This window comes from Pongo abelii, chromosome 2, assembly GCF_028885655.2.
Source record: "Pongo abelii isolate AG06213 chromosome 2, NHGRI_mPonAbe1-v2.0_pri, whole genome shotgun sequence".
NCBI lineage: Eukaryota > Metazoa > Chordata > Mammalia > Primates > Hominidae > Pongo > Pongo abelii.
In genome coordinates, this window is record NC_085928.1 from 101,594,290 (window position 1) to 101,617,376 (window position 23,087).

General features: G+C 41.9%; 1 protein-coding gene and 1 pseudogene across 11 annotated transcripts in view; one reads left to right on the forward strand and one right to left on the reverse strand.

Annotated features, from left to right (window-relative positions):
- The first annotated feature begins 351 nt into the window (after positions 1 to 351).
- The window catches only part of NEK4 (NIMA related kinase 4), a 57,878-nt gene continuing 35,142 nt past the window's right edge, over positions 352 to 23,087 (forward strand). For 7 of the 11 annotated variants that reach the window (XR_008523202.2, XR_008523203.2, XM_054550360.2 and 4 more), the window contains exons 1-8: positions 353 to 650; positions 2,713 to 2,979; positions 4,626 to 4,823; positions 5,007 to 5,114; positions 7,351 to 7,505; positions 10,038 to 10,179; positions 18,633 to 19,037; positions 20,230 to 20,367. Coding sequence is in view for 8 of the 11 variants with exons in the window: in XM_054550360.2 (XP_054406335.2) it covers positions 558 to 650; positions 2,713 to 2,979; positions 4,626 to 4,823; positions 5,007 to 5,114; positions 7,351 to 7,505; positions 10,038 to 10,179; positions 18,633 to 19,037; positions 20,230 to 20,367 (1,506 nt within the window). In the remaining 3 variants the exon portion in view is untranslated. 11 annotated transcript variants of the gene reach the window in all.
- On the reverse strand, positions 16,269 to 17,441 carry LOC100457551 (AKT-interacting protein-like; annotated as a pseudogene).

Consider the following 23,087-nt stretch of genomic DNA (forward strand, 5'->3'; position numbering starts at 1 on the left):
GGATACAGCAAATGTTACTGGTAGAGAGTCTGTCACCCAATCATTAGAACATGAGCCCCAGGAGGGCAGGGACTTTGTTGGCCTGGCACATAGGCGGTCAATAAATATTTGCAGAATCAACGAACAATACTTGTAACGGGCTTAGGACAAACGTGCCCAAAAAGAGGAAGCTTTTCCTGACTCTGTTGTGGCGGGGACCCGGACGGCGGAACGGACGCACAGAAAGCGCGCGGGGCCTGGCGGAGTCGCTCTGGCCTCCTGGAGCCTCTGCTCTACGGCGGGTCCTCCCGGGGCTGCGGAACCTCTCTGGCCGCTCGTGGCGTCCGCTCTATGGCGGTCCTTTGGGGACGCACGAGCATGCGCAGAACTGTTCCCGGCCCGGATCGCTATGGCAGCGGCGTCGTCGTGGGCCGGACCCCAGCGATCCCGCCCGGGGCCGGCTGCCTCAACAGCCGCCCCCACTGCCCCCTCTCGGGCATGAACCGAGCTTCTTGTTGCCGCCCGCTGCCCTACACGCCGCTGCCGCCGCATCCCGACTCTGGGCCAGCGCTGGGAACATGCCGCTGGCCGCCTACTGCTACCTGCGGGTTGTGGGCAAGGGGAGCTACGGAGAGGTGACGCTTGTGAAGCACCGGCGGGACGGCAAGCAGGTCTGCAGGGGTGGGGCCCGGCAAGGGGTGGGGGCGGGCAGAGGTGCGCCGAGGGCGCCGATCGGTAGATTAGGTCGGGGGTGGTCGCAAGGGGCTCATCTCGGATGGCATTTCCTCAGGGAAATGGTCCCAGACCAAGACGAGGCCAGGCCTCCCTGTAATATGCGCCCAGAACTACTTCTACTTCTTTGTTGTGTTAAATTTTTTTCCTTTTAATTTTCATTTTCTTTAAATACGATTCTAAGTTTTATGTAAACATTTTCAGTCTCTGCCTATCTACTTCTTTGTTGTATTAATTGGCATGCTTGATCTACACACCTTTCTCCCAACTCCGACACTCTCATGAGAGCAGGTATCATGCATTCCCAGGACTTAATACAGCGCCTAGCAAGCATTATTGCTTGAATGAAGGGCCCCCCCCAAACGTCTCTACTGTAGACTGCTGGACTCACTTAAAACTCGACTCATTTTCTTCCCGACAAACCTTCTCTCATGTCTTCCGTTTCAGTGAATAGCGACACCAACTCACCAATTGCCCAAGCCGGACACCTGGAGTCATTTTTAAGCCTCCCCACGCACCCCAACACTGATTATATTCATCTATCACTAAGACAATAGGCCTCCTCTCATCTCTACTGCTACCACCCCAATCCAGGACACCCTGTTGTCTCTAGCAAAGCTATGGTCACGGTTTCCCAACTGGTCGCCGCCACTTGACTTGCTTTTCTCCAATCCATCACTTTCACTGCAGCCTCAGTCATCTTTCTCAAATTTAAATCTGATGTTGTCACTCCTCTGTTTAAAACACTTTATCCCATTAATCTCAGGATAATGAACCAATTCTTCAATGTGGTTTATTAATAGGGTGACAATATAATGTATTGTACAAACTGGGACAGTTTTGAAACTGAAAGGAGGCATTATTAATAGTTACACCAGGACAGCAGGACTGCTCCAGGCAAGCTGAGAGGAGATGTCCCCCCTAAATATAGGGCCCAATTGCCTGTTCTTCCTTGTCTCTGTTGCTAGTTGCTTTGCGTGAAACACAAGCTCATGCATAAGAGATTTGTTCAGTAGGCATTGGGGGAATCATTGGATTTTGGGGCTGATGATAGGGAACTAGCAATAGCTAGTTACTTGAGCTTTAGTTTACACTTCACAAAACACATTTATGTATGTGTTGAAGAAATGAATTGTATGGTCTTTGAGATGATTGAGGGCAATGTATTAGGTGTTAGAGGCTATTGATTTCTTTTAAGTGTGAATAATTTTGTATGCTGAAGATCAGTGACTGTTAAACTTAGGGGGCCATGGATCCCTTTGAGTATCTAATGTAATCCACAGACTATTCTGTCTGCAAATGTATAGTCAGGCTATATTTTATGCACCTTTTTGGGAGAGCTTAGATATTAAGGAATTTTTTTTTTTTTTTAATTTTTTTTTGAGACGGAGTCTTGCTCTGCCTCCCAGGCTGGAGTGCAGTGGTGCGATGTTGGCTCACTGCTGCAACTACTGCCTCCCAGGTTCAAGCAATTCTCCTGTGTCAGCCTCCCAAGTTGCTGGGACTACAGGTACACACCACCACACTGGGCTAATTTTTGTATTTTTAGTAGAGACAGGTTTCACCACATTGACCAGGCTGGTCTTGAACTCCTGACCTCAGGTGATCCACCCACCTCGCCCTCCCAAAGTGCTGGGATTATAGGTGTGAGCCACTGTGTATGGCCAGATATTAAGGAATTGCTAGCACAGGTTTTATAATTGATCCAATGGTATGTTATCTTGAACTCACTTTTTTTAGTCATTAATGAAATTGTGAAATGCAGATGGAAAAGGTAATTTTTTTGTGGCCCTACACTGCTATAAATCTAACTTATAAGAAGTATCAATAATAGCAAATATTTTCCCCGATTTTGTGCTTGGTGAAAAACAAAATGAATAGGTTATCTGACAGGCTCCACAAGGTTGGTTTTGAGGGTATTCTTGAGAGCCCTTAGATAACTCTGAGGCCACAAATCTTACGTTTATTTGCACATTGTAAAAATACATGTTTTGTTTTTAGTATGTCATCAAAAAACTGAACCTCCGAAATGCCTCTAGCCGAGAGCGGCGAGCTGCTGAACAGGAAGCCCAGCTCTTGTCTCAGTTGAAGCATCCCAACATTGTCACCTACAAGGAGTCATGGGAAGGAGGAGATGGTCTGCTCTACATTGTCATGGGCTTCTGTGAAGGAGGTGATCTGTACCGAAAGCTCAAGGAGCAGAAAGGGCAGCTTCTGCCTGAGAATCAGGTGGTAGAGTGGTTTGTACAGATCGCCATGGCTTTGCAGGTACTGTGTAGACTAACAGCATCCTAGCTTGTTCCCAGATGGCAAGAAGATGGCAGGTGTATTTTAGGAAAATTTTTCTTCAGATACTTACATATAGAAATGTATTTTTTGGAAAATTCATTTGTGAAGTTGACCCAATCACTCTTGCTGTAGCATTGGAACTTTTCTAAGCAAGTGATACCTATATTAAAATAGACATAGATTTCATGTCTAATTGCAGGGGAAGCCCACTCATTTGCCATTTATAGCAAAGTCAATTTTAAGGACCCTGAGGCAACCAAGAGCAAAGAGTGACTGTGTTTGTTATTTATTGGTCAGTTGTGCCATGCTGAAAGGTGGCTAGGCTAATTGATATGCCCAGTGATTTCATCTGTCACTCTGCTGGGGTACAGTAGATGGGAATGCACAACAAGTTTTCTTTTTTTATTTTTTAGAATTGGGCAGCACATCATTCCATAAGATGGAATAAGTGTTCCTACAAGTTTGTGTTTTAATATGCATATAACTCAAAAGCAAGGCTGTTTATGAAATACTATTTTGGAACTGGGTAGACTTGTCCAGAATTAACTGACCATGTTTAAATTCTTTCTCTTTTTTTTTTTTTTTTTCTTTTGAGATAGAGTTTTGCCCTTGTTACCTAGGCTGGAGTGCAGTGGCACGATCTCGGCTCACTGTAACCTCCACCTCCCAGGTTCAAGCGATTCTCCTGCCTCAGCCTCCCAAGTAGCTGGGATTATAGGCACCTGCCACCACACCTGGCTAATTTTTTTTTTTGTATTTTTAGTAGAGATGGGGTTTTACCATGTTGGCCAGGCTGGTCTCGAACTCTTGACCTCAGGTGATCCGCCCACCTCGGCCTCCCAGAGTGCTGGGATTACAGGCGTGAGCTACCGCGCCTGGCTGAGATACTTCTCTAAATAAAAATGCTCTTGCTATACTTGAAAATATTATTAAGCTGAGGATTTCATGGCTCTGAGAGGACTGTGCGTCTGACTTTGTATAAGTTGTCCTACTGTCAGTGGGAGTTTGTAAGCATTTTTTTTTTTTTTTGAGACAGAGTGTCACTGTCGCCCAGATTCGAGTGCGGTGGCACAATCATGGCTCATTCCAACCTCCACCTCCTGGGTTCAAGTGATTCTTGTGCCTCAGCCTCCCAAGTAGCTGGGATTATAGGCATGCGTCACCATGTCCAGCTAATTTTTGTATTTTTTTAGTAGAGATGGGGTTTTGCCATGTTGGCCAGGCTGGTCTTGAACTCCTGGCCTCAAGTGATCCGCTCACCTCGGCCTCCCAAACTGCTGAACACTGCGCCCGGCCTGTAAACATATTTTTAAACTGGATTCATGCAATGCCAAAATGGTATAATTGTCAAGCTACCAGGGAACAGTTTTGATGGGTACTGGGTAAGTCAACACACGGAACTTAATTTTCTCATTTCAAAAATCGTAAATTAGACCTTTTATTTAGAGATTATAAAGCAATAATGTTTGGTAGGTATTTGTTTGTTGAATAAGGAATTGTATGGTTGGTTACTCTTTACGGTCAAAGACTGTAACTCGTGCCATTGCTGATGGTATATAATAAGCCAGGAATAAATACATAATTAAGTCTATTTATATGTAATAAAATCTTGTTTCTTTCCTCAGTATTTACATGAAAAACACATCCTTCATCGAGATCTGAAAACTCAAAATGTCTTCCTAACAAGAACAAACATCATCAAAGTGGGGGACCTAGGAATTGCCCGAGTGTTAGAGAACCACTGTGACATGGCTAGCACCCTCATTGGCACACCCTACTACATGAGCCCTGAATTGTTCTCAAACAAACCCTACAACTATAAGGTAGGATTGGGCTCTGTATGCTGGCTTACCTTGTCTCTGGGAGAGTACTCATAATTTCAGAAGTTAGTTAAGTCAGAGAATTATCTATGAATTGGTTTAAGGAAAATGTTTTCTTTTTTTAAAGGGAAAAAAATGTAAATAAGCTATTCTGACATTTAACCATTTACTGTTTTTATTTTCTAGTCTGATGTTTGGGCTCTAGGATGCTGTGTCTATGAAATGGCCACCTTGAAGCATGCTTTCAATGCAAAAGATATGAATTCTTTAGTTTATCGGATTATTGAAGGAAAGGTAAAGAATAATCTAGAACTAATTGACCAGTGTTTCTATAGTGCAGCTTTTTAAATAGCTACTAGCAAAATCATTGTTGATTTTGGTGAGTCAATGAGTAATTTTTGAGATTGGGTTGATAGTTAACAATGGTGGGTCCCTTCTGTGGGGAAGGTCAGACTAGAGGAAAAGGGATTGATGGATCATTTCTTAATATTAATCTGTAAGATGGCTTAATGGCTCAAAAGAATTGGCTTTTTGAAAACCTATGCCTATAGTCATAGGATGTGCCGATGCCCTGAGAGGCTATTTGTCTCTTCTAAGCAGCTTATGATTCAATGAGCTACATTTAAAATGAGTTTACTCTGAACTTGTTGTTCCTTTGATAATCATCACAACAATCAGTAACTAGTTAAGAATCTATATCTGTATCTGATATAGACTCCAGAGTGACCGGCTTTGTATGTTCCATGAGGCTAGTTGCCCTTTATAGTGTCAGGCATCCATGTGTCGTTAAGGTTTTTTTTTTTTGAGATGGAGTTTTGCTCTTGTCTCCCAGGCTGGAGTGCAATGGCATGATCTCAGCTCACAACAACCTCTACCTCCTAGGTTCAAGTGATTCTCGTGCCTTAGCTTACCAAGTAGCTGGGATTACAGGCACATGCCGCGACGCCCCGCTAATTTTTGTATTTTTAGTACAGACAGGGTTTCACCATGTTGGCCAGGATGGTCTCGAACTCCTCACCTCAGGTGATCTGCCTGCCTCAGCCTCCCAAAATGCTGGGATTACAGGTGTGAGCCACCGCGCCTGGCCAATGTACCGTTAAGTTTTAAAGGCCATAAATCACCTATTGATTTTAATACTATCCCACAACTTATTTAATTTTTCAATTTGAAGCATATTGAAAAACACACACAAAAGTAAAATTTTCCCATAATGCCACTACTTAAGAATCAAACAAGAAGGGAGTGAAATTCTCTTCTCTTTCTATTCCCATTCCCTGGAAGATAACCATTGCTAGCAAATTGGTACATGGCCTTTCTGGGTTTTTCCTGTCTTTATACAGACATAACTCTGTGTGTGTGTATGTGTGCGCGTGTGTGTGTGTGCATGCGCACATGCACACCCACAGATTCTTGAACTGGAATCAGGCTGTTCACATGGTACATAACTTGTTTTTTTGACTTAATATATGAGGAACACATCCCTTCCAAGTCGGTACCTGCAAGTCTTGTTTTTTTTTTTGTTTTTGAGACAGAGTCTCACTCTGTTGCCCAGGCTGGAGTGCAGTGGTGCAATCTCGGCTCACTGCAACCTCTGCCTCTCGGGTTCATGCCATTCTCCTGCCTCGGCCTCCCAAGTAGCTGGGACTACAGGTGCCCGCCACCACGCCCGTCTACTTTTTTGTATTTTTAGTAGAGATGGGGTTTCACTGTGTTAGCCAGGATGGTCTCCCATCTCCTGACCTCGTGATCCACCCGCCTCGGCCTCCCAAAGTGCTGAGATTACAGCTGTGAGCCACCGCACCTGGCCCAAGTCTTATATTTTTTAACCTGCTGCCTAGTTTCTTTTCTTTTCTTTTTTCTTTTTTTTTTTTGAGACAGAGTCTTGCTCTGTTGCTAGGCTGGAGTGCTGTGGCGTGATCTCGGCTCACCGCAACCTCCACCTCTCTGGTTCAAGCAATTCCCCTGCCTCAGCCTCCTGAGTAGCTGGGATTACAGGTGCATGCCACCATGCCCAGCTAATTTTTTTGTATTTTTAGTAGAGACAGGGTTTCACCATGTTGGCCAGACTGGTCTCAAACTCCTGACCTCAGGCAATCCACCCGCCTCGGCCTCAAAGTGCTGGGATTACAGGCGTAAGCCACTGCGACTGGCCCTAGTTTTTATAAGAAGAATGTATGATAATTTATTCCACAGATCCCCTATGGGACATTTATGTTTCCAATTGTTTACTACTGCAAGAACAGTACTGCATTGAACATCCCGATACATAAGTCTTTAGGAAACTCATACTCTTATTTCTGAATGAGAGTGTCATCAGATGGGACTGCTGGGTTGAAGGATATACTTTTATAATTTTACAACTTGTTATCTTACAACTGGGATACCAGTACACTTACTGTAGACTAATATACTGATTGTTTTCTGCTTATGTGGATATATGACTATAAATAAATATTGGGAAACCTCTACCAGCTTTTACTTTGTTTCACAAGACCGTTAGTCATAATTACAGTATTATTTTTCTTTGTAGCTGCCACCAATGCCAAGAGATTACAGCCCAGAGCTGGCAGAACTGATAAGAACAATGCTGAGCAAAAGGCCTGAAGAAAGGCCATCTGTGAGGAGCATCCTGAGGCAGCCTTATATAAAGCGGCAAATCTCCTTCTTTTTGGAGGCCACAAAGATGTAAGATACTTCCCTTGCAAATAGCTGGGCTAAATAGATGGAGTAAAAGAGGGTGGCTTCTGTAATATTCATATGCAAGAATTAATAGTGAGTTTTCTTAAAAACAAGAAATAAAATGGCATGATTACATATGTAGAGGAGGCAAAATTCTGCCCTCTTAGGGTATCTTGGCTGAGCTTGAGAATTAAACTTATAATTTAACAGGAGAAAAGCATATAAATTTATTTAATACCTGAATAAGTTTTATGTGACACAGGAGCCCTCATAAGGAAATGAAGACCTAACTTCTACTAAAAATACAAAGAAGTGGCAAAACCTAAATGCTTTTTGCTTGATTGAACAAAGAGAGGCAATTGTGGAAAAGTAAACTATGTGGAGAGGCTAAAGGAAGATAAGAATTATTTTAATAAGGTCTGTTTATAGAATTCTCTCAGTTTCATCTTTCCATTCTTGATAATAAGAATGTTACTTTCCTTCTGGTACAGGGAGGACATATTTCACATGGGAGTTTTATCTTCTGCTTTCTGGAAGAAAAAGGGAAGATCGAGTGCCCTTCTTGCACTTACTTTTTTTTTTGTTTTTTTTTTGAGATGGAGTCTTGCTGTGTCACCCAGGCTGGAGTGCAGTGGCATGATCTCAGCCTCCTGCAACCTCCGCCTCCCAGGTTCAAGCAATTCTCCTGCCTCAGCCTCCCCAGTAGCTGGGATTACAGGCACCCGCCACTGTGCCTGGCTAATTTTTGTATTTTTAGTAGAGACAGGGTTTCACCATGTTGGCCAGGCTGGTCTTGAACTCCCGATCTCCTGGTCCGCGCACCTTGGCCTCCCAAAGCTTGCACTTACTTTTTAAAGAACCTTAGCCCAAAATAATGTTTATGCCAAAGTAGCACATTTTGGCATGGCATATTCTCCCAGTCTTCAAATACATGTTGAAATTTGCTTAATTGCTAAAATCAGAAATTTGGAGAACCACTGTCACATTCCTCAGAGGGTTCTAAGACATATAGTGTAAAGGACATATGCACTACTCTGGGCTCACTGCCTATGAGCTAGTCCTGTTCTCAAGGAGCAGCCAAATAATAAAAAATAAAGAGGGCATATGTTTTAGAAATCATATAATAATTAGAGATTATCTGAGAAACCTATACATCTTACTGTGTAAGATAGTAATATTTAAAAAGTAGTGCTCACATTTCTGAGAGCTTGCATAAAGTTCCCTCTTCATTCATATAACTTCCCAAGAGAATTCCTTGCTTTGGCTTGCAGATCCTACCTTTACTAAACAGGTGTTCCAGGATCTAAGACTTAGGGCTGGACAAAACTATCACAATCTGTTTGGCTTCTCCTCTTGCCTTGTGGCATGTTAAATTTGGAAAGAGAGGAGGCAATGCTAGAGATGCCTCAGGGAATAAAGAAGAACCATCTTTTTGTATACATTGTCTATATAATTTCCCACCAAGTAGACTTTTGGCCTTCCAGTGCACTGATCTCCATGCTCCTCTTGAATTCTCCAGAGGTTTAGCCCAGTTTTAGAAATGACATACTAAAATAGTTGGGGATATTATTCCTGTATACATTTATTCTATAAGCAGGACTAAGTGTACCAATCAGTTTTACTCTCAAAGTTAGCCAAGCAGTTGTGGTATTATTACAGACATGTAAAATTTGAAAATGAAAATTAACCTGATACTCCCGTATGTGAGGCAATCTCCCATAGAATTTTTATTTTGGAATAATTTTGTATAAACAGAAAAGTTGGAAAGATAGTGTGGAGAGTTCCTGTATACCCCTCATCTAGTTTCTTCTGTGATTACCAGATTACATACCCTAATGCATTTGTCAAAACTAAGAAACCAACATCGAAATATTACTGTTGACTTGACCACGCATGGTGGCTCATGCCTGTAATCCCAGCACTTTGGGAGGCCAAGGCTGGCAGATCACCTGAGGTCAGGAGTTTAAGACCAGCCTGGCCAACATGGAGAAACCTCGTCTCTACTAAAAAAAAAAAAATACAAAAAAATTAGCCAGGCATGGTGGCGCGCACCTGTAGTCCTAGCTACTCGGGAGGCTGAGGCACAAGAATCACTTGAACCCGGGCAGCAGAGGTTGCAGCGTGCTGAGATCACGCCACTGCACTCTAGCCTGGGTGACAGAGTGAGACTCTGTCTCAATTTAAAAAAAAAAAGAAAGAAAAATATTACTATTGACTAAATTCCAGACTTTCTTTGGCTTTCACCAGTTTTTTTCTCTAACGTCTCTTTTCTGTTCCAGGATCCAATCCAGGATATAGTACATCTAATCAGGGGTCTGTGATCATTTCTCACTTTCTTTATTTTTTATGACCTTGATTGTTTCAAAGACTACTGGTCAGGTGTTTTGTAGGATGCCCCTTAGATTTTTAGAAAACTGTTCTCTATAAATGATGCAGTTCTGTAAGGGAATTCATTATATACACACACTCCCACATATACCTAAAAACCCTTAATCTTCAGTATATTGATAATAACTCTTTCTTTTCTTCTTTATAAAGAAAAACCTCCAAAAATAACGTTAAAAATGGTGACTCTAAATCCAAGCCTTTTGCTACAGTGGTTTCCGGAAAGGCAGAATCAAATCATGAAGTAATCCACCCCCAACCACACTCTTCTGAGGGCTCCCAGACATATATAATGGTACGTTTCTTTTTAAAGGGTATGTGTTTTAGAAACTGCACTTAGAAAAATGGGCCATCTAAGCAAATTATTTTGTGTGAAATGATTATGCTTTACTAGAGATTATGTTGTACAATTAATTCCTTATTGTAAAGAAAGAATACTGGTTAAGGTGATTGATTTAGCTTTATCCAAATTGGGCTGTCAAATTGTTCACAAAGTCAGTGCTGTAATAACTTTAAGAATTTTTTAGGTGAAATTTATATAACAAAATTAACCATTTTAAAGTAAACAATTAAGGCTGAGCGCAGTGGCTCATGCCTGCAATCCCAGCACTCTGGGAGGCCGAGGCTGGCAGATTACCTGAGGTCAGGAGTTCAAGACCAGCCTGGCTAACATGGTGAAACCTCATCTCTACTAAAAATACAAAAATTAGCCAGCTGTGGTGGCATGTACCTGTAGTCCTAGCTACTCGGGAGGCTGAGGGAGGAGAATTGCTTGAACCTGGGAGGTGGAGGTTGCAGTGAGCCAAGATTGCACTACTGCACTCCAGCCTGGGTGACAGAATGAGACACTGTCTCAAAAATAAAAATAAAAATAAATAAAATAAAATAAATAAAGTGATCAATTAAATGTGGCCAGTACATTCACAGTGTAGTGCAACCATCACTTCTATGTAGTTCCAAAACATTTTCATCACCCCAAAGGAAATCTCTTCCTCATTAAGCAGTCACTCCCCATTTTGTCCTTCACCCAGCCTCTGGCAACCACCAGTGTGTTTCCTGTCTCTATGGAGTTACCTGTCCTGGATATTTCATGTAAATAGAATAATTAAATATATGAAATTTTGTTTCTGGTGTCTTCCACATAGCATATTTTCAAGATTCATCCATGTAGCATGTATGAATACTTCATTTCTTTTTAGGTCTGGCTACCATTGTATGGATATACCACTGTTTATCCATTCATCCATTAGTAGACATTTGGGTTTTTTTCACCTTTTGGCTATTGCTATGAACATATGTGTGCAAGTAGTTGAGTACCTGTTTTCCGTTCTTTTGGGTACATACCTAGCAGTGGAATTGCTGAGTCAAATGGTAATTTTTCGTTTGACTTTTTGAGAAACCGTTGCACTGTTTTCTACAGTGGCTGCACCATTTGACATTCCCATCAGCAGTGCACAAGGGTTCCAGTTTCTCCACATCTTTGCCAACACTAGTTATTTTCCGATTTTTTGATTCTAGCCATCCTAGTGGGTGTAAAGTGGTGTCCTATTGTATTTTTGATTTGTATTTCCCTAACGGTTAATGACATACAGCATCTTTTCACATGCTTGTTGGCCATTTGTATGTCTTCTTTGGAGAAATACCTGCTAAAGCTTTTGCCTTTTTTTTTTTTTTTTTTTTTTTTTGATACAGGGTCTCGCTCTGTTGCCTAGGCTGGAGTGCAGTGGTGCGATCACGGCTCAATCTAACCTCCACATCTCTAGATTAAGTGATCCTCCCACCTCAGCCTCCCGAGTAGCTGGGACCACAGCATGCCACCATGCCTGGCTAATTTTTTTATTTGTAGAGACAATGTCTTACTATGTTGCCCAGGCTGGTCTCAAACTCCTGGGCTCAGGAGATCCTCCCACCTTGGCTTCCCAAACAAAGTGCTGGAATTACAGGCATGAGCCACTGTGCCCAGGATTTTTTTTTTTCTTTTTTTAAGAGAGGATCTTGCTCTGTTACCTAGGCTGGAGTATAGTGGCATCATCATAGCTCACTACAGCCTCTGAACTCCTTGACTCAAAGGATCCTCCTACCTCAGCCTTCCGATTAGCTGGGTCTACAGGTGCACGCCACCATACCTGGCTAATTATTATGATTATTTCTGTAGAGATGGGTCTCACTATGTTGCTCAGGCTGGTCTTGAACTCCTGGGCTCAAACAGTTCTTCTGCGTTTTCCTCCCAAAGTGCTGATATTACAGATATGAGCCACATCACCCAGCACCTGCCCAGTTTTAAATTGTGTTTTTGTCTTTTTGTTGTTGAGTTGTAGGAGTTCTTGATCTGTGTTCCAGATACTAGTCCCTTGTCAGATAGACAGCTTGCAAGTATTTTCTCCATTGTATAGGTTGTCTTTTCTTTCCTTTTTTAATTAAAAAAATTTTTTTGTTTTTAAAAATTTCTTTTGTTTTTTCACTGTCTCGATAATGTCCTTTTCACAAAAGCTTCTAATTTTGATGAAGTCCAGTTTATCTATTTTTTTATTTTGTTGTCATAGCTAAGAATCCCTTGCCAAATCCAGTGTCTTGAAGGTTTATGCCATAGTTTCTTCTAACAATTTTATAGTTTTAGCTCTTATATTTAGGTTGTCGATCCAATTTTTAGTTTTAATATTTTCATTATGATAAAATACACATAATGTAAAATTTACTATCTTAACCATTTGTAAGTGTACAATTTAGTGGTGTTAAATACATCTATAATGTTATGCAGCCATCACCCCTCATCTTCATAACTCTCATATTGTAAAACTGAACTCTGTTACCATTAAACAGTATCTCCCCATTCCCTACTACCCCAGTCCCTGGCAACCACTGTTCTACCATTCTACTTTTTTTCTTTCTTTTTTTTTTTTTTTTTGAGATGGTGTCTTGCTGTGACACCCAGGCTGGAGTGCAGTGGCATGATCTCGCCTCACTGCAACCTCCACCTCCCTGGTTCAAGCAATTCCCCTGCCTCAGCCTCCTGAATAGCTGGGATTACAGGTACACACTACGACATCTGGCTAATTTTTTTGTATTTTTAGTAGAGACAGGGTTTCACCATGTTGGCCAGACTGGTCTTGAACTCCTGACCTCAGGCAATCCACCCACCTTGGCCTCCCAAAATGCTGAGATTACAGGTATGAGCCACTGTGCCTGGCCCACCATTCTACTTTCTGTCTCCATGATTTTGACTAGTGTAAGTACCTCAGATAAGGGGATCTTGCATTATTTGTCTTTCTGACTGCCTTATTTCGTTTCACATAATATCCTCAAGGTTCATCCATGTTGTGACATATGTCAGAATTGCCTTCCTTTTTAATGCTGAATAATATTCTGTTATATGTATATCCCACATTTTGTTTATCTGGTTCATCTGCAGATGTACATTTGTGTTGTTTCCACCTTTTTTGCTATTGTGAATAATGCTGCTATGAACATGAATGTACATGTATCTCTTTGAGACGCTGATTTCTTTTTTCTTTTTTCTTTTTTTTTTTTTTTTGAGACGGAGTCTCACTGTTACCCAGGTTGGAGTGCAATGGCACTATCTTGGCTCACTGTAACCTCCACCTCAGGTTCAAGCGATTCTCCTGCCTCAGCCTCCCAAGTAGCTGGGATTACAGGCATGTGCCATCATGCCCAGCTAATTTTTGTATTTTTAGTAGAGATGGGATTTCACCATGTTGGCCAGGCTGGTCTCAAACTCCTGACCTCAGGTGATCCACCCGCCTCGGCCTCCCAAAGTGCTGGAATTACAGGCGTGAGCCACTGCTCCCAGCTAAGACCCTGATTTCTATTTTTTTGGGTATATAACCAGAAGTGGAACTGCTGACCACATGGTAATTCTGACTTTCTGAGGACCTGTAGTACTGTTTTCCACAACTTCTGTATCATTTTACATTCCTATCAGCAGTACACAAAGGTTCCAATTTCTCTACATTCTCACCAGTACTTGTTATTTTCTGGGATTTTTTAGTAATAGCCATCCTAATGGGCATGAGGTGGCATCTCATTGTAGTTTTGATTTTCATTTCCTTAGTGATTAGTTATATTGAGCATTTTTTTGTGTGCTTATTGGCCGTTTGCATATCTTTTTTAGGAGGAGTGTCTATTCAGGTCCTTTGCCCATATTTGAGTTGGGTCGTTCATTTTTTGCTATTGAATTTTAGGAGTTCTCCATATACTCAAGATGTCAATCCCTTATCACATATATGATTTGCAAATATTTTCTCTCATTTTGTGGGTTACCTTTTTACTCTGTTGATAGTATCTTTTGATGCACAAAATTTTTAATTTTTGTGAAATCCAGTGTGTCTTTTACTTGTGTTGCCTGTGCCTTTGGTGTCCTATCCAGAAAATTGTTGGCAAATCCAATGTTGTGAAGCCTTTGCCTTATGTCTTCTTCTGAGAGTTTTATAGTTTTAGGTCTTACATTTAGGTTTTTTGTTCATTTTGAGTTTATTTTTATATATGGTGTTAGGTAAAGATCTGACTTCATTCTTCTGTATATGGATATCTAGCTTTTTCAGCACTATTTGGTGAAAAAACTGTCGTTTCCTCATTAAATGATCTTGGCATCTTTGTCAAAAATCATGCGACCACATACGTGAAGGTTTATTTCTGGGTTCCCCATTCTATTCCATTGGTTTCTATGTCTAATGTCTGTTTTTATACTAATAATACACTGTTTTGATAATGTGGTTTTGTGGTATGTTTTAAAATCATGAGGCATGAGTCCTCCATCCCTATTCTTCTTTTTCAAGATTGTTTTGGCTATTTGGGATCCCTTGAGATTCCATTGAATTTTAGGATGGATTTTTCTATTTTTCCAAAGAATGTCATTGGGATTTTGATAGGGATTAGATTGAATCTATAGATTGCTCTGGGTAATATTAATATATTGACAATATTAAGCTCTTCTCAAGGAGATGCCCAAATGTAAAAAGAGAAAAAAAGAAAGAACAATGTTAAGTCTTTCAATCCATGAACATGGGATGTGTTTCCATTTATTTATGTCTTCTTTAAATTTCTTTCAGCACCATTTTGTAGATTTCACTATGTAAGTCTTTCTTTCGCCTTTTGGTTAATTCCTAATTATTTTATTATTTTTGATACTATTGTAAATTGAATTGTTCTTGTAATTTGCTTCTCAGATTGTTTATTGTTAGTGTATAGAAATGCAACTGATTTTTGTATGTTGACTTTGCCTCTTGCTACCTTGCTCAGTTCGTTTATTAGTTCCAACAGTTTCTGTATGTGGAATCTTTAGGGTTTCCTAGACACAGGATCATATCATCTGCAAAAGAAGATAATTTTACTTCTTCTTTTCTAATTTTGATGCCTTTTATTTTTTTTTCCTTGCCTAATTGCTCTGGCTAGAACTTCTAGTACTATATTGACTAGCAGAGGTGAAAACAGGCATTCTTGCCTTCTTCCTGATCTTAGAGGAAAAGCTTTCAGTCTTTCACCATTAAATGTGATGTTTACTGTGGGTGTTTCATATATGACTTTTATTATGTTATGAATTTTTTTTCTTTTCCTAGTTTGTTGAATTTTTTTTAATCATGAAAAGGTGTTTTTTTTTTTTCACAGCCCTGAAAATTATCACGTAAGGGTATTGATGATCATGTGTTTTTTTTCCTTCATTCTATTAATGTGGTCTAATACTACATATGAAGCATATAATTCATTGTCCTTAATTAGATCACAGTGTCATGCAGCCATCACCACTATCTTCCAAAACCTTTTCATCATTTCAAACAGAAACTTGGTACCCACTGAGCAATAATTTTCTATTCCCTGTGTCGTCAGGCCCTGGTAAGCTCTCATCTACTTTTTGTCTTTATGGATTTGCCTGTTCTAGATATTTTATATAAGTGGAATCATACAATATTTGTCTTTCTGTTTCTGGCTTCTTTCTTTCTTTCTTTTTTTCATTGTTAAGAAGTTTTGTTTTTCTTCTTTTTTTTTTTTTTGAGACGGAGTCTTGCTCTGTTGCCCAGGCTGGAGTCCAGTGGTGCGACCTTGGCTCACTGCAAGCTCTGCCTCCCGGGTTCACGCCATTCTCCTGCCTCAGCCTCCGGAGTAGCTGGGACTACAGGTGCCCGCCACCACGCCCGGCTAATTTTTTTGCATTTTTAGTAGAGACGGGGTTTCACCATGTTAGCCAGGATGGTCTGGATCTCCTGACCTCGTCATCCGCCCATCTCGGCCTCCCAAAGTTCTAGGATTACAGGCGTGAGCCACGGCGCCCGGCCCACAGTTTTGTTTTTCAAGCTGTGCATTGCCATTGGTCAGCTTGAACTAGTCCAGAGTCCAGCAGGAAAGCGCATGATGTACCAGATTCACCATCTCTTAAGTTGCTACTGTTTTCTCTTCTTTGCTGAAAGATTGTACTGAGCCAGGCTTTACCTATGACAGGCTGGCGACACGAACACTTATTGTGCTGTTCTTCAGGCTTTTCTGAGTCAGCATCTTTTCTCTGGCTTCATCATGTACAGAAGGATTCCATGGAGAAAAGCTAATTGCATGAGTCTTCTATTTTAGATTGGTCAGACAGACGAGTAATGCATACCTTAACACTGTCAACCACTTTACTCTTAAAAAGCTGAATATCTTTCTCATACAATATTGCAGGCTCTGGGTTTAGGGGGCTTTTTGTATCAATCTTGTAGAAAACTCTCCCTGCATATTGTTAGTACTTGCCAAATTTGGTTATGTTTCCACCTCCATTTTCCAAATGCTCTTCACATCCAGTTCATCTGATGTGGCATCACTTAGTAGGTGAAAGATGGGAATACCAAATATCAAGCATGGATAGTCACCATCTGGATAGTAATTAGGGATGGATGTAAACTGCAAACTTAAATACACCATCTTTTTTTTTTTTTTGAGACGGAGTCTCGCTCTGTTTCCCAGGCTAGAGTGCAGTGGTGCGATCTTGGCTCACTGCAACCTCTGCCTCCTGGGTTCAAGTGATCTCCTGCCTCAGCCTCCTAAGTAGCAGGGATTACAGGCACGTGGCACCACACCAGCAAATTGTTATATTTTTGGTTAGAGACGGGGTTTCACCATGTTAGCCAGGCTGGTCTCAAACTCCTGAGTGCTCCACCACCTCGGACTCTCAAAGTGCTGAGATTATAGGTGTGAGCCACCACGCCTGGCCTAAATATGCCATCTTGATAAAGTCTGTGCCCTATGAATATTAGTTCAAACCACTTTAATACAGAGGGATAAGATGGCTGTACCTAGACACCTAATAACGTCTGCTCCACAACCAAGGTAAATTCAGCAAGAAGAGAGTATTTCAGGTGGACGAGTCTGTAGGAAGCATGCATGCCATTTGTTGACTGTGCTGCTGGGGCAGGAGATGTAGGCTTAGTTATGGGCAAAGCATTTTTGGGAATAGAAGGCAGCTGTTTCTTTGGCATAGTTCATCGAAGACTGATTTTCACATCCCCTGCCAATGTTTTCAGCTTCAGATCGTTTCCATATAGAGCTTGTAGACACGCTCCAGAAAGAGTACATAATGTGTACTCCAAACAAAGAAATTCAGTAGTATGTCATCAGACTCTTCTGTCCTCAGCATTCAACTTACCAGCCTTCCAGGCATTGTGCCTCACCTCTGTGCCTTCAATGTAGAGTTCCCAGCTGCCCATCGCCTTTGTGGCCCAGCAGCATTTCTGGCCACAGTGCCAGTCCTGCCCCTGCTTGCTCCCTGCCCTGTCCTGGCTTACTTCTTTTCTTTTCTGAGACAGGATCTCACTGTGTCAGCCAGGCTGGAGCGCAGTGGTGTGATCATGGCTCACTGCAGCCTTGACCTCCTGGCTCAAGCAATCCTCCCACTCAGGCTTCCAAGTAGCTGGGACTATAGGTGCTTGCCACCATGCCCAGCTAATTTTTTGGTATTTTTTATAGAAATGGGGTTTCGCCATGTTGCCTAGGCTGGTCTCAAACTCCTGAGCTCAAGTGATCCTCCTGCCTCTGCCTCCCAAAGTGCTGGGATGATAGGTGTGAGCCACCACACCTGGCCTGGCTTATTTTACTTAGCATGTTTTCAGGGTTCATTCACATTTTAGCATGTATCAGAACTTCATTCCTTTTTATGGATTAGAAATATTCCATTGTATGTATTTTTTTTTTTTTTTTTTTTTTTGAGACAGGGTTTCACTCCTGTTGCCCAGGCTGGAGTGTAGTGGTGGGCTCTCGGCTCACTACAACCTCCACCTCCTAGGCTCAAGCAATCCTCCTGCATCAGCCTCCCAGGTAACTGGGACTACAGACATGCACCACCACACCTGGCTAATTTTTGTATTTTTAGTAGAGATGGGATTTCACCATGTTGCCCAGGCTGGTCTCGAGCTCCTGGCCTCAAGTAGTTCACCTGCTTTGGCCTCCCAAACTGCTGGGATTACAGGTGTGAGCCACCGTGCCTGGCAGTATTTACCACATTTTGTTTATCCCTTCATCTGCTGACGGACTTTTGGGTTGTTTCCGCCTTTTGACTATTTTGAATAAAGCTGCTGTAAACATTGGTGTACAAATACTTACTTAAGTCCCTGCTTTCAGTTCCTTGGATTACATACTTAGGAGTGGAATTGCTGGGTCATACGTTAATTCTATGTTTAACTTTTTGAGGAACCTCTTGTTGCATTTTGAGTTGATTTTGTATAAGATACGAGGAGTGCTATAATAATTTCTAAACATGTTTTCATTCAGGGTGAAGGCAAATGTTTGTCCCAGGAGAAACCCAGGGCCTCTGGTCTCTTGAAGTCACCTGCCAGTCTGAAAGCCCATACCTGCAAACAGGACTTGAGCAATACCACAGAACTAGCCACAATCAGTAGGGTAAATATTGACATCTTACCTGCAAAAGGGAGGGATTCAGTGAGTGATGGCTTCATTCGGGAGAATCAGCCAAGACATTTGGATGCCTCTAATGAGTTAGGAGGTAAATGCAGTATTTCTCAAGTGGAAGAGGAGATGCTGCAGGACAACACTAAATCTAGTGCCCAGCCTGAAAACTTGATTCCCACGTGGTCCTCTGACATTGTCACTGGGGAAAAGAATGAACCAGTGAAGCCTCTGCAGCCCCTAATCAAAGAACAAAAGCCAAAGGACCAGGTGAGTGATATGCACACATGAGATATTGGTTTCTGAGAGACGACTGAAAGTGCAGTTACAAATGGGTGGGTTCTGTTGTCATTTTAGGAAAATCAGTAATTCTGTGTATCAGTTTAAACATAGAAGAATATTTGCATCAAACCAAAAAGAAACCCAGTACCCTGTAACAGTCATCACCATTCCCTCTTGCCCACAACCCCTGGCAACATTTGTCTCTATGGATTTGCCTGTTCTGAGGATTTCATATAAATGAAATCATACAATTTATGGCTTTGTATGTTTGGCTTCTTTTTTTTTTTTGAGACAGAGTTTCACTCTTGTTTCCCAGGCTGGATTGCAATGGCGCGATCTCGGCTCACTGCACCCTCTGCCTCCTGGGTTCAAGCAATTCTTATGCCTCAGCCTCCTGAGTGGCTGGGATTACAGGCATGCGCCACCACGCCCAGCTAATTTTTTTTTTTTTTTTTTTTTTGAGACGGAGTCTCACTCTGTCGCCCAGGCTGGAGTGCAGTGGTGTGATCTTGGCTCACTGCAACCTCCGCCTCCTGGGTTCACACCATTTTCCTGCGTCAGCCTCCAGAGTAGCTGGGACTACAAGCACCCGCCACCACACCTGGCTAATTTTTTTTGTATTTTTAGTAGAGACGAGGTTTCACTGTGTTAGTCAGGATGGTCTTGATCTCCTGACCTCATGATCCGCCCATCTCGGCCTCCCAAAGTGCTGGGATTACAGGCATGAGCCACCACGCCCTGCCCATATATATTTTATTCATCCATTCATCCGTTGATGTACATTTGGGTTGTTTCTCCTTTTTGGGTACTTTTGTTTTCTAAGAGGAAGGTTGTATGTGGATAATGCTGCTATGAACACTTGCATACAAGTTTCTGTGTGGACATATATTTTCAGTTCTGTTGAATATGTACCTAGGGGTAGAATTGCTGGGTCATATGGTAACTCCTTGTATTCAACTTTTTGAGAAACTACAAAATTGTTTTCCAAAATAACTATATAATTTTATTTCTGCCAGCAATATATTAGGGTTCCAGTTTATCTGCATCCATGCTAACACTCGTTACTGTTTATCATTTTGAACATAGTCATCCTAGTAGGTATGAAGTGGTTGTGATTTGCATCTCCCTAATAACCAATGATGTTGAACATGTTTTTCTTTTTCTTTTGTTTTTGAGACAGAGTCTTGCCCTGTCGCCCAAGCTGGAGTGCAGTGGCACAATCTTGGCTCACAGCAACCTCCGCCTCCTGGGTTCAAGTGATTCTCCAGCCTCAGCCTCCCGAGTAGCTGGGAATACAGGCATGTGCCACCACACCCGGGTAATTTTTGTAGTTTTTCTAGCAGAGATGGGGTTTTACCATGTTGGTCAGGCTGGTCACGAACTTCCGACCTCAAGTGATCAGCCTGCCTCGGCCTCCCAAAGTGCTGGGATTATAGGCGTGAGCCACCGTGCCCAGCCTTGAGCATCTTTTTATATACTTTGGCCAGTATTTCTCCTTTGGAGAAATAATCTATTTGAATTCTTTGCCAATTTTAAAATTGGTTTATTTATCATTTTATTATTGAATTCTAAGAGTTCTTTATTCTAGATACCAGTTCCTTATTAGATACAGCGTTTGAAAATATTGTCTCCTGTCCAGGAATGGTGGCTCACGCCTGTAATCCCAGCACTTTGGGAGGCCGAGGCAGGAGGATCCCTTGAGGTCAGGAGTTCAAGACCAGCCTCACCAACATGGTAAAACCCTGTTTCTACTAAAAATACAAAAATTAGCTGGGCATGGTGGCATGAGCCTATAATTCCAGCTACTCAGGACGCTGAGGCAGGAGAATCGCTTGAACCTGGGAGGCAGAGGTTGCAGTGAGCTGAGATTGCCCCAGTGCACTCCAGCCTGGGTGACAGAGCAAGACTCCATCTCAAAAAACAATGAAAGAAAATAAAATATTGTCTCCCATCCTCACCTCCCCTCCCCTCTTCCTATTCTGCAGGGCCTTGCTCTGTTGCTAAGGCTGGAGTGTAGTGATGTGATCTCAGCTCACTGCAGCCTCCACCTCCTAGGCTCAAGTGATCCTCCAATCTTAGCCTCTCGAGTAGCTGAGACTACAGGCATATGCCAGCACTCCTGGCTAATTTTTTCTATTTTTTGTAGGGACAGGGTCTCCCTATGTTGTGTAGGCTGGTCTCAAACTCCTGGCTGGGCTCAAATCATCCTCCCATCTTGGCCTCCCAAAGTGCTGTGATTACGGGTGTAAGCCACTGCGCCTGGCTGAGCATCTAATTAATATGCATCAGACATAGTCCTAAGTACTTTTAGTGTATTCTCTCAGCTAATCCTAAAATAGTAATACAATGTGGCTGTGGGTATTAGATCCATTTTTAAATGATGAAACTGGGCTCAGGGAAATTAAGTTTCTCACATAAGACTCCACCTAATGCCAAGCTCAGTGGTCTTTTTATTGTGCTTTTTAGGGTACATCCAAATAACTGATGTTTACTTGGGAAATAAATTTGTATTAAATTGGAATTCATTTAAAACATTTGTTCATTTTCAGAATGGAAAACCTATGAAAAATTATGAGGAGATTTTTAAAAATAATGGAATGAAACATCAGTAGTTTTAGATTAACCACAATTTAAGTGATTGAATTAAAACAATTATTTTTATTTGGAGGAAGAGAAAAAAATCAGAACATTTGGATAACTGATGTCGGCATTTTGTCTTTGCCTGTCAACACTGCAAATACACATTCATTTTGAGAAAGACAACTTCTCATTTTCTTTTTAATTTATTAAAAAATTTTGGCCAGGCACAGTGGCTCACACCTGTAATTCCAGCACTTTGGGAGGCCGAGGCGGGCGGATCATGAGGTCAGGAGATCGAGACCATCCTGGCTAACATAGTGAAACCCCATCTCTACTAAAAATACAAAAAAAGAAATTAGCTGGGTGTGGTGGCGGACACCTGTAGTCCCAGCTACTCGGGAGGCTGAGGCAGGAGAATGGCGTGAACCCAGAAGGCGGAGCTTGCAGTGAGCCGAGATCGCGCCATTGCACTCCAGCCTGGGCAACAGAGCGAGACTCTTGTCTCAAAAAAAATAAAATAAAATAAAGTAATAATTTTTTTTTGAGACACTCTTGCTGTGTCACCAGGCTAGAGGACAGTGGCATGATCACGGCTCACGGTAGCCTTGACCTCCTGGACTCATACAATCCTCTCACCTCAGCCTCCTGGGTAGCTGTGACTACCTGGCATATCACTACATTTGACTTTTTTTTTTTTTTTTTTTTTTTTTTTAATGGAGTTGGAGGTCTCACTATGTTGCTCAGACTGGTCTTGAACTCATGGCCTCCAGTGGTCTTCCTGACTTGGCTTCCCAGAGTGTTGGGATTACAGGTGTGGGCTACCACACTCAGCTGCTTCTTATTTTCATTTACAATTTTAAAAGTAGGCATGGAGAGTTTGGCCATTTGGATGTTCAAAAGACTTTTCATTATTTTGTGTTTTTGTGTGTGTTTGCTTCATTTTATAATCATTATTTTTTAACTGTTGCATTATGATTTAATTTCATTGCACAAAAATTTGAAATTGCAACTGCTTTTGTTTTGTTTTGTTTTCTTTTCTTTTTTTTTTTTTTTTTGAGACGGAGTCTCACTGTCGCCCAGGCTGGAGTGCAATGGTGCGATCTCAGCTCACTGCAACCTCCCCCTCCCGGGTTCAAGCAATTCTCCTACCTCAGCCTTCCGAGTAGCTGGGATTACAGGTGCCTGCCACCATGCCCAGCTAATTTTTGTATTTTTGTAGAGATGGGGTTTCACGATGTTGGCCAGGCTGGTCTCGAACTCCTGACCTCGTGATCCGCCTGCCTCAGCCTCCCAAAGTGCTGGGATTACAGGCACGAGCCACCATGCCTGGCCCGCTTCTTTTGTTTTCTAAGAGGAAGGTTATGTTTACCTCTGTATTCAATTCTGCATTGTTATATTTGAACCATATTGTGAACTTTACATTGTGATGGGTCATTTTAGAACTTCCAGGTAACACTT